This window comes from Hermetia illucens, chromosome 4 (assembly GCF_905115235.1).
Source record: "Hermetia illucens chromosome 4, iHerIll2.2.curated.20191125, whole genome shotgun sequence".
Classification (NCBI taxonomy): domain Eukaryota; kingdom Metazoa; phylum Arthropoda; class Insecta; order Diptera; family Stratiomyidae; genus Hermetia; species Hermetia illucens.
In genome coordinates, this window is record NC_051852.1 from 55,831,310 (window position 1) to 55,843,654 (window position 12,345).

At 42.7% G+C, this 12,345-nt stretch overlaps 1 protein-coding gene across 5 annotated transcripts in view; it reads left to right on the plus strand.

Moving 5' to 3' along the window:
- LOC119655752 (1-phosphatidylinositol 4,5-bisphosphate phosphodiesterase) overlaps positions 1–12,345 on the plus strand; it is a 317,000-nt gene that overhangs the window by 136,010 nt on the left and 168,645 nt on the right. For all 5 annotated transcript variants that reach the window (XM_038061808.1, XM_038061805.1, XM_038061809.1 and 2 more), the window contains 2 exons: positions 9,270–9,535; positions 9,640–9,699. In XM_038061808.1, the coding sequence (XP_037917736.1) occupies positions 9,365–9,535; positions 9,640–9,699 (231 nt within the window). In that variant the 5' untranslated portion in view covers positions 9,270–9,364. The remainder of the gene's footprint in view (positions 1–9,269; positions 9,536–9,639; positions 9,700–12,345) is intronic.

Here is a 12,345-nt window from a genome sequence, read left to right on the forward strand (position 1 = left end):
AACTTGGGTTTTTGAACTTTTGCTGGGCTCCTTAAGCCGCTCTTCACTCAAACCCAAAGCATTGTTTCTACACTAATAATAATATAATCGTTCTGTTGCAAACTCCGATGCATTGTAACGGTAATTCGATTTCAAATTCAAAATAGAAGCAGAACTGCTCAGGGGAAAAATCGACAATCATGATGAGCGGTGGATTTTAAAAAGAAATGAAAACAAATATCTCTTAACGGCAATGAATTTAAAAAGATAGCCCAAACCGATTAGGAAAAAGAATTTTGTGCTGAAACGGTTGAAAATTTTCTTGACAAGTATGATTTCCATGGCAGAATAGCTGGGAAAACACCATCAGTAAATAAAAAAAGTTCCACGGCTTTAGCTCCGTAAAGAATATTTTGACAAGGATATTCACCTTTGCAAAACGGTGAATATCCAAAACTGTTATAATTCAAATCATTTTTAACCTTTTCTAAACTAATACAGATTTAATTTAATCTGCGCAGCTCTGTGGATAAAAGATGCATGCGACGGAAACCTTATCCATGGGGCCTTTTTCCAGCGCAGGAATATGGAATATTTATCGTATAGACGGTGAAATGGATAGATTCTAATATTTACACATTTCAAAGCAAAGTGCTGGATAAATATGCGTTCTATCTGGATGACGATGCCAGACACACTTCCTGTTTCTAAAACATGACCCATCTAAACCTGCCCAACATTTCTGAAAACACTTTCCCAGTCACCAGATCTGAACTTTATTAAACACGTTTAGAAAGAATTGACATGAAAATTAGAAAGATTTAAAAATGTAGAAAAGTTTAAGGAGGCTATGAAGCAGGAAGGGAGTAATATTTTTCCAAAATTTGGTGGAAATCTCATGCACTCGATACCCCGACGCTTAGAAGCAAAGATAAAAGCAAATGGGAATGCTTCAAAATATTGAAATCCTGTTTCTCAAGCGTTTGTCCGATTATTTGTTTGATTTAAATTTTTGCTTGTGTTTAGTTGTTACGTTTTTAGTTTTAGTTAATAAAAATATATCATATTATATACTTCTCTTGAAAAGTCTGTTTATTATTTCAAAGATGCAGATACATTTCGGAAAAAAAAAATTTATAAATTCTTCTTTTTCTTCAGCCTTTGTCCCGTTCACAAGCGGGGTCGGCTCGTCGTGATCGGCTTCGCCATTTGGCTCTATCGAATGCCTGATCTGGGTGTAATCTCGAGGCTTTCAAATCCCCATCCAGCGTATCAAGCCACCGTTGCTTAGGTCTGCCTTTTGGTCGTTTACCATCGACTTCGATGTTCAGACCAATCTTTGCAAGTGAATTCTCGTTTGCACGAATTGCGTGACCATACCATCGAAGACGCCTCTCTCGCAACTTTTCCACGATCGGTGCAACCCCATAACGATCGCGGATATCCTCATTTCGGATGTGATCTAAACGTGTGGCGCCACTAGTCCAACGTAGCATCTTCGTCTCCATTACCGCGAGACGCCGTTCATTGTCTTTTATGGTCGGCCAACACTCAGAACCATAGAGAGCGACTGGACGGACAACATTGCGGTAAATTTTAGATTTGAGACGTTCGTTGATACGTCGATCACAAAGGACACCAGTTGTGGAACGCCACTTCATCCAGGTTGCGTTAATGCGTGAAGCAATTTCATAACGCAGCTCTCCATTGGCTGATAGCGTTGACCCGAGGTATTTAAATCGCTCAGTTCTGGGCAGATCACTGCCGCTGACAGTGATTGTGCCTGTTTCATGGGGATCGGTCGTCAAAAATTCAGTTTTGTTTAAATTCAATCTGAGACCGTGTTGCATGAGGCGATCATTCCATTTTTGAACAAGTTGCTCGAGATCATTTTTGCTATCAGATGCTAGGAAAACATCATCTGCATAAAGCAGTGTGTAGGGCGCTGGACGTTGGATATCCCGTGTGACGGTGTCCATAACAAGGACAAAGAGGAGTGGTGAGAGGGCACTTCCTTGATGAACTCCAACAGAGACACGAAGCGGTTTTGATACACCCGCCATACTTCGAACTTTACTTTTCGGATCGTGGTAGAGCAATTGAACCCAGCGCACGAGTTCTTCTGGCACGAAGTGTTGTCGTAAAGCATACCAGATGAGTTCGTGTGGTACACGGTCAAACGCTTTCTCTAGATCCAGAAAGGCAATGTAAAGAGGGCGATGCTTCTCACGGTGTTTCTCCATGAGTAACCGCGCAGCGTGTATTGCGTCAGTAGTTCCGCAGTTCTTGACAAATCCGGCTTGATTCACGGTTATTTCAACGATTTCGCGAATACGGTTGTCAAGAATGCGTTCAAAAATCTTCATGGTATGGGAAAGTAACCGGATCGGACGGTAATTTGAACATTCTGCTGGACTACCTTTCTTTTTCCATATTGGAACAGTGGTACTTTCTTGCCAGTGAGATGGTGTTCTTCCTTCCTGAATAACCCGGTTAAAGAATTCACTCAGCCACGGTGTTGGGTCCCAGCTCTTTGCTTTCCAGAGCTCAGATGCAATGTCGTCAGGTCCTGTGGCTTTCCCCGATTTCATTTGTTTTATTGCCTCCTCGACTTCAGTTGCGCTGACTGGTGGAACTGCTCCAAATGTCGGCAATGATTGTGGAAATGGAGGATGAGCAAATTCTTCAGTTGAAATCTGCTCGAAGTATTCTCGCCATCTATCCGTTGCGGCTCGACGATCAGTAAGCAAAGTACCGTTCTTGTCATTAACACAACAGAAGTGTTCGATATCCTGTGTGCGTTCATCACGGCTTTTAGCAAGTCGGTACAGATCTCTCTCGCCATCCCGAGTGTCCAGTTTATCGTAAAGATTTTTGAAATGGTTCGCTCGGGTGACAGCGACCGCTTTCTTTGCTTCCCGGTTGGCATTCTTATAAATTTGCCAATTAGCAGGCGTTTTATCGTCGAGAAATTTGTGGTAGAGGCGTTTCTTTTCATGGACCTTCATTTCAACATCATCATTCCAAAGCCAAGTATCTCGGTTGATGTACCGCTTACCCGGCTTGGTGACCCCGAGGGTTGCAGAGGCCGCTTTGTGGATCGTGTCTTTCATTTGGTTCCATGATTCTTCCACATTTGTAATGGTTGGCAATCGTATGAGTGAGACCGTTTCTTCGTTCTTCTCACCAAATCGCGACCATTTAATGCGCGGCGGGCCAGTGCGTTCCTCACGCCGTTTTATCGGTGGCTTAATTCGCAGGACAGCAATCAACGGCCGATGTTGAGGTGCGATGGTCTCATAGGGAACGACTTTGCAATCAGTGACAGTGGTAAAATGTTGACGTCTTATGAGAATATAGTCGATTTGCGTTTTATTGTTCCCACTATAAAATGTGGGAAGATGAGACAATCGTTTGATGAACCATGTATTCATAAGTACAAGGTCATGGGTGTCCGCAAAATCGATTATACGCTCGCCACCTTCGTTGCGCGCTCCGAACCCCTTTCCCCCATGGCACCTGTTACAGTCTGCCTTTTCACCCACATGACCATTAAGGTCGCCGGCAATGATTATGTAATCGTCAGCAGGCACGTGACAAGTCTTTTCATCGAGAAGTTGCCAGAAGGCATCTTTCTCGGCATCAGGTCGACCTGTCTGTGGTGCATACGCGGTGAAGAAGTGAATAGTGCGATCAGCTGATATAATGGTGAGCTTCATCAGCCGATCATCAAATCGTTCGACTTCTTTAATGGCATCACGGAAACCCTCTGAGATGGCAATGCCAACACCATATTGAGTGTGTGGGTTACCAAAATAGAGAAGTTTGTAGCCATTTTTACCGCGTTCGCGTTCAATGTCGCAGCTTTTGGAACCAGACCAACGGGTTTCTTGCAGAGCGCAGATGTCAATGCGCCTTTTCCGAAGGGCTCTTGCGAGTTCCTCGGTCTTTCCAGTTAGGGTACCAACATTTAGCGTGCAGACACGTATTTGTTTTGTTCGTTGTGTGCGGACTAACTTGCTTACGTCCTGACGCCGTCCATGCGTCAAGAACCCTTGCCCATTTCTCGACAGGACCGGGGCCCGTCCTGCCGCGTCGACTGAGGTGGACGCCCTAGCATTTCTCCGAGGCCTGTGACTTAATCCGATCATCATGTTTGTAACGACATTCTATGCATTTTCTTGGTCGACCTGTCGCGGGGCCTGTCACCAAGAGAGATCAGGTAGGATTTAGCATAGTGGAATAACTCCAACTGTACTTTATTTATCTCTTTCCCTGATCTCAGCATTTTATTTTTGTTTTACTGAGGATAGTACAGAGCACGTTGCCTCAAACCCTCCTCCTTTACCTGGGCTTGGGACCAGCATACTATGTTAATAGCATGGCGGAGTTGGAAAAAAAAAAAAAAAAAAATTATAAATTAGGACAAAAATACATGTTCAAAACATGAATCTCTTTTTGTTCGATTATGCGTTTGAATCCCTGTACCCAACTGTACAGAAACAAAACAAAACCTTATTAAAATCGATTCACTGCCTGTCGGTCTGTCTGTCTGCCACACGCACTTTTCTCCAAAACGGCTTAACCGATTCGAACGAAGTTTGGTGGATAAATGCATACAGCGGGTGCTATTTATTTAGGTGGAGTTTGAAGGGGGCATACATGCAAAGCGGGGATTTAAAATAAAATTTCACCGGATACAGCCGTGTATGGTATCAAATGAAAGGCATTGATTAGTACTTCCCGAAACTAACATTAGTTTTGTTTTGAATTGCAAAGCGCGAGTAAGGAGTCAAAATGTACGAACTTACAGTGAGACAGGACTCATTTTCGGAGACTACCCTACCAAAAAATCCCAAAAAAATTAGGATGGGGCGCTTAGATGAAATCTAGGCCTCAAAATATGTCCCATTCCGATATCTGCTCAAATAAACTTACTGATAGTATATTATCAACTTTTGCAAATTTACTGAAAAGCCCCCCTTAAATTCATCCTAGGATTACTAAATTTCGCACCAGTAGAGGACAATATTTGGTATACACTTGGCAAATTTCATGGAAATCTCGCTATTAACGCCAAAGTTATAGCAAACGAGATGCTGACGTCATAATTCGCGAGAATTATTGACATTCGCGCGAAATTTTAAAGTCGTATTTATGAAGAATCTACTTATCTGCAGCCCTTTTTAAGGTTTTGTGAAAAACACTTATATCAAATCTAACCTTCGAGAGATGTCCCATTCCGGTATCTGCTCAAATAAATTTACTAATAGTATATTAGCCCGTATTCAGGCGTTACCTTGGCTCCCATAGCTTACACCAAAATACAAATGATAACGGACTGCGGATTATTCAATTAGCAGCGTCATACGAAATGGTTGTTGGAAGTACCTGGTTTGCGCGGAAAGCGGTCCACAAACATACATGGGCCTCTCCAGACGGGACCACTTTCAGCCAAATTGACCACGTGTTGATCAAACGCCGCCACCTCTCAGCCTCGATGAATGTCAGAACATAAAGGGGGCCAATATAGACTCGGATCACTATTTCGTTGGCATGCTGCTCCGAGCTCGAATAACAACACCACCCAAAATCCCTCTGACAATCAGAAGGTACTCACTGAAGCCATCCACAACACAGCCTTCCGCGAAACCTATAAGAGGGAAATGGATGTCGCAATAACCGCAGTCAACAGAGGACCTGGAGATGAAGCATCAACAAATGATCTTCACAACCACCTGAAGAACGTTATGATTGATACAGCCACAAACATACTTGACCCCAGCCGCAAAAGGAGTCGGAACGGCTGGTTTGACGATGAATGTAAGGTAGCAACGGAACGGAAGAATACCGCATACCGAGTAATGTTGCATTCTCAAAAAACGCGCGGCACGCGCAGAGACTTATCACGAACTCCGTCGAGCGGAGAAACGACTTCACAGACGGAAAAAGGAAGCCTGGGAGAACCAACAAATCTGTAAACTAGAAAATACAGGGAGCAACCGCACCATGCGCGCAAGTTTAACCAACAAGTCAGCAGGATGGAGCCTTATACACATCGATGCTCATCCGGCCGAGACAAAGAGGGAAATCTGATTTCCGGCAGAATGGGCATATTGGAGCGGTGGGTTGAGTACTTTGATGAGCTACTGAAGAACCAGAACATCGGCAAGTTGGAGGTCCCGCCAACTGAAGACGACGGACAAATATTGCCACCATAAAGTTTAGGAGAAACAGTCCGTGCAATTCATCGGCAAAAAAATCATAAGTCGTCAGGAGCCGATGGAATTACAGCCGAATTGGTTAAATATGGAGGTGGCCAGTTACACCAAGTGGTTCATCAACTTGTGCTCAAGGTATGGAACAGCGAATCAATGCCTGACGATTGGCAACGAGGCATTATCTGTCTCATACATAAAAAGGGAGATATCACACAGTGCAGCAATTATAGAGGTATCACGTTGCTGAGTACCATCTATAAGATATTCTCCACTATCTTGCTAGGCCGGATAGCCCCATACGCCCAGAACATCATTGGCTCATATCAAAGAGGCTTCACTCCAAGCAAATCAGCAACAGATCAGATTTTCTCTCTGCGGCAACCGATGGAAAAACTGTTGGAATATGGACAACAGTTCACCACCATCTATTCATCGGCTTTAAAGCCGCCTATGATAGCATAGCCAGGGTAAAACTGTACACAGCCATGAGAGAATTCGGTATCCCGACGAAATTAATAAGACTGACTAGGCTGACCCTGACCAATGTGCGAGGCCAGATAAAAGCAGTAGCATCACTCTCAAGACCATTCCACACCAACAACGGTCTACGACAAGGGGATGCCCTATCATGCGTCCTCTTTAACCTGGCTTTCGAGAAAGTGACCAGTTATGCTGAGGTAAATGCAAGAGGTACAATCCTGTTTAAGTCCACCCAACTACTGGCCTATGCTGACGATATCGACATCATGGGAAGAACGACCCGAGACGTACAAACTGCTTTCATCCAGATCAAACAGGCGGCGCGAGATCTTGGACAGGACATCAATGAAGGCAAGACAAAATATATGGTGGCAACGTCAGCACCAAAAATCAACCAACCAACAACATCAAATCGCATTGGTCAAACGGGAAGATTAAGGATAGGAGAATACAGAGAGTGTGAACTGTATGAATTTGACTATTATCAATACAGGGCTTTCCATCAAATGATTTATTTAAACCGCTTTCTAAAAACTAAAGGGCAATGGAATTTTTAACTATGTGACACGGAGCTGTCATGCACTCGTCGCTTACTCGTACTTACTTTTCTTCAGCCTTTGTCCCGTTCACAAGCGGGGTCGGCTCATCGTTATCGGTTTCGCCATTTTATTTTATCAAATGCCCGATCTGGATGTAATCACCAGAGTTTTAAATCCCTATCCAGCGCATCAAGTCACGGTTGTTTCGGCCGGCCTTTTGGTCACTTATCATTGACTTCGATGTTCTGACCAATATTGGCAGGTGAATTCCCGTTAGCGCGAATAACGTGACCACACCACCCATAACCCCTCACTCGAGTTATTGAAATCGCTCAGTTCTGGGCAGGTTACTGTCATTGACAGAACTGAGAAGTTTAAATATATCGAATCAATGCTATCAGCCAATGGAAAACCTTTAATACCTAAAGCGTCCAGCTTCCGGTTTCCCGACTTATTTCTTAATTTTCGTGACCAAATCTGAATCTATTGGTTTCATCGTAAATGAGCATGTAGCACCCGCAACAACAACTCTTGTTGATGAAAAATACTTGGGAAATATTCAAAGCAACTTTTGAGCCAAAGAAGGAAGGAAGCTTGCAAAATAAGCTACCGCTACAGTGGTAACAGCCTAAGTTGAACACCTGCTTGGCTGTATTTTGTTTTGTTAATCCAAAAACTGTTGAAAGAGCTTAAATATGTTCCGAAGGTGATCATTTTATCGGACTTCTCAGTCACTGTATATGCATGACAATAATCCAATCCTATACTGGTTAAGACTTCCTTGATGACGTTAGTATCACGTTGTTGAATGCTTCCTTCATATGCAGGAAGGCATCTGCTCAACCGAACCAGAAAACAACTTCTAAATCATCGTTCTGCACAGTGCACGGTACACTGACAACCATGTCCAACCTACATTTCTTTTTAATCCTATCATCAACTACTATAACTGCCGAGTAAGCCAACTATTCCAATTAAAGGAAAAAGGCCATTACTGATAATCCTGAAGGTAATATCTACTATCAGCAAGTCAAAATCCTTACACAGCTGCAACCTATCTACACGCCTAGCGTGATATGTTACTTTCAACCATCTAACTTCAGGCACACTACTGTCATCTTATGTTTCCCATTTGGAGTTATACGTTCATTTTGAAGTGCAGCGCAATGATTGGAAGTGAAAGGTAAGAAATACGATTTCCTTGGAAACCCATCAAATGGTGCATCGTTTCCTCTGAAAATCTATGGAAAAGTGAAATGGTTAGGTAAAATCAATGCAATATGACACACTAGACTAGGAAAATTCTGTACAAGCTGCTTCGAGAAGGAAGGTTTTGTGTGGGAAAAGCTGCAGGGGGACGTGTAGGAAATCATAAAACTTGGAGTGCACATCAGCGTGCAGGAAATAAAATTTTCCTCAAGTCACTTCCAGATATATCATAATGCTGCTGGGAGCGGCAGCAGATAACTGACAAGAAGAGAAAATAACGACCAAATGCATGTAAGAAAAGATAGTATTATAACAGAAGACAGACAATTACGATTCTCTAAAAATAGGAAAGATTGCAAGAATGCAAAGTTGTCATTCTGTGCTCCCTGAAATCATCATTCAGTTGCATTAACAACGGTGTTCCTTGGCTATTTGTGGATTGCACGCACAGAGGGTAGCTCATAAATAGATCATGGTACTCTTATCTTGCCTTGTGTACTATGGTGGGCGTGTTGCAAATGTCAATGGCCGATGCCATTTAATTACTGGGGGAAGATATCCTTTTTTACCTGGACGAAGTATTTATAAATATTCTGATTTAAAGTGCCCTGGGCTGTTAATGCCTTTAGGATGTATTATACATATGTTCATGTGTGCGCCCATACTCGCGTTGCATGAGGTCAGTTAACCTCTGATAGTACACCCTTCCCGGCGCCTCGGAGTAGATTCCTCACACACACACAATTTGGAAAACCAATTTTCATCTGTTATTCTACCCATTGAGAAGGAACTAAGGAAAAACATAAAGGTCTAAAATTGCTTCCATTTTATCTCTTTCCAGATCTCAGCGACAGTGTCGTCCTATACTCAGCATAGCAATAAAAGTTCCTCTACGAAAATTTCACTAAACTTCATCAAAATAGCACCTCAAGCAATATGACAAAGAAGTATGATTTCGATTGGATAATTCCAGTGCCCGATGAACTGCTCAAAGGTTGCACGTTCGACCGTTGGTTCGAGGATAAAGATAGCACCGAATTCGAACAGAATTGTCTATTTAAAGTGGACGAGTATGGATTTTTCATATACTGGAAGAGTGAAGGAAAGGTAAGCGTAGCAATTTGATATTCGATGTCCTGTGCCATATTGGGGCGTCAGCTTGAACATGTTGTCTAGAAGCGACAAATAATTCTATTTTTGTCTGATTATAGGAAGGTGATGTCGTCGAACTGTGTCAAGTGAGCGATATACGAGCGGGTGGATTACCAAAGGTAGGAAGAACTTTAGTTTTGTTGAAAATAAGATATAAAATGGAGCGAATTGCATTTTCACAGCAACTGTTAGCATTTCTCCTTTGCATTTTATGAAAAACCTGATCTTCTCAAATAAATAAAATATTAAATTTGGCGCTATTGCACTCTACACTCTACTGTATTGTGACTTGTGGCATGCTTTGTTGTAAGACAACCACTCGTTAAGTGATTCATATATATTATGTACGGAAAGGGTATAATAACCCACAGTTCGGAAGTAAGACAGTCCCAATTTGATATATCTATGCCACCGGGCCTAGAGGTAACTCTACGTCAGTAACAACAACTAGCAAAACATCCACAGTTTAGTCAAATTGCCCGCAATTCAATCCTCGGGCGGGATTAATTTATCTAAGAATTAGAAATATTCTTTACCACCATTGTTAGCCGGAGTGGTACTTGCGTAAAACTATCGCTTCACATCGCTCGTAGGACAGGAGGCCATAACACATACTAATAAGTATAAGAAGTGAACTTTCTCTAAAGCCACCTAAAATGTCTGCTTTTCAAAACGCGGGACTACAAGCTGTCCATCACAATGGTTGCTCCGCGTGCACGGCTTACTCATCTACACGTATCAACGACGATCGACAGCCTCAAGTTAAACAAAATGAAGTCTAACTCCGCAAAGGCGTGAAACAGGATCTGGCCTGTGGTGCGCGTGATTGTTAAAAAGTAGTCGAAACCCAGACATTTAGGTAACTCGTTATAGAAACATTCTCCTATGTCTGTACATAACCCAACGAGTTTTCACATTCCCTGTGGTGGCCAATTTCATCGCTGTTTCCGTCGGTTTCTGTACGTACATGTCTCCCTCTTTCATCTTATGGGACTCTGTTCTATACCGCTAAGATCGAATTGTTCTAAATATCTTCTTCTCATAAACCAAACTTGTCTAGACTCTTGCATGCGATTGTCATCTCCTGCTTTCGGCCTTTTATCTCAGCTTACTCTTTCAATACCAATTGCGAAAGTTATCCACGCACATCTTGTTATATATATTTAATATCAGTCTCACCAGTCAACCAACAACATCAAACCGCACTGGTCAAATGGGATGAATAAAGATAGGTGACTAAAACTTTGAGACCGTTGATAACTTCTCCTATCTAGGGTCGAAAATCACAACCGACAACAGGTACGACGATGTTATCCGCGCGCGGTTGTTGGCAGCCAGCAGAGCCTTTCTCAGTTTTCAAAAACTGTTCCGTTCGAAACGTCTCACTATAGGGTCATAGCTATTACTGTACAAGACAATGATCTTGCCAGTACTTCTCAGGAACCTGGGTTCTTAGCAAGAAAAATTGTGAATTCTTGGCCGCGTTTGAGAGAAGAATCCTCCGAAAAATTTTTGACTCCCTTCATGAAAATGGACGATGCCCTAGTCCTCATAACGACGAAATCTATGAACCATACCATGACCGTCAGGTTGTGGATAAAATCCAGCTCAATTGGTTGCGATGGGTGGGTCACTTAATCCGTATGGATGAGGATGATCCAGCCCGAAAAGTCTATAAGGTCAATATCTATTGTAGATGAGGCAAACCCTGCCTGAGATGAAACGATGGCGTAGGCCAGGACGCCAGACAGCTTTTAGGAATATCGAATTGGTGGACTTCGGCGCGAGACCAGGATGTCTAGAGTTCCTCATTAAGGCAGGCCTAGACCGGATACCGGCTGTTGCGTTGGTGATGATTATCACTCTGTAGTGTTCGCCTAACACAGCTTACAGTATCGTCCAATCTACCCAAGTTCAACAGTTCCGGGTCCGGTTTTACTTTAGGGAAAATGTCCGTCTAAGAGATACTACCTATCTAAAGTAAGTAAATATTATTTTCGCTTGGACCTTATATTCCCCTTTTTCCTTTGATGCTCACTTCGAGGTTTCGATTTTCCACTTATACATATGTTGGCTTCGCAACCGAGAATACGAGTTCAATATATTCGTTGGCTCAAATTTTTTCCGCAATAGTTTATTAGGATCCTAAAGGCTCCTATCTTATCTTGGGAGATTCCACAGTTTTACTTAAGTTTGCCAGTTACGCTTGGGAGTTTATGAGTCCAGTCGCCTAATATAAGACAACTTAATTCTCTATGTCTTTTTCATTCAGTCTTTCTCCGCCTGAGAAGCGGGGTTGTTTCGGCATGATCGGTTACGTCATTTTGCTTTGTCAATGGCATGATCTGCAGGCAGTCGCGAGGCTTTCAGATCAAGCCATGGTTGCTTCGGCCGACCTTTTGGCCATTTTTCATAACTTATGCTTCGCAACAAAAGCGTTTGTTTTGATCAAGGGCTATCCGTACTCCTCTCCGAGTCCTACGACGGTAATAACATTCCTAGTTTGGAAAAGGATCCAGTGTGTACAATCTTTGATGTCGATCTAATTCCATTTATCACGTGACCTTGCCACTTGACACTTTTCGAAAAGCGGATGTCCTAAAGTGAAAGAAACACTGTTCCGAATTTTTCCGACTATCCACATGCCTTTCAGAGTTCTGCGATAAGTCTCGGCTCACAAAATGCAGGATTGAATCGATCGTGATGCCCCCCCCCTTTTTCATAAATAATCCGATGTGAATCTAGCTTCCAGTCTGATATTGCCT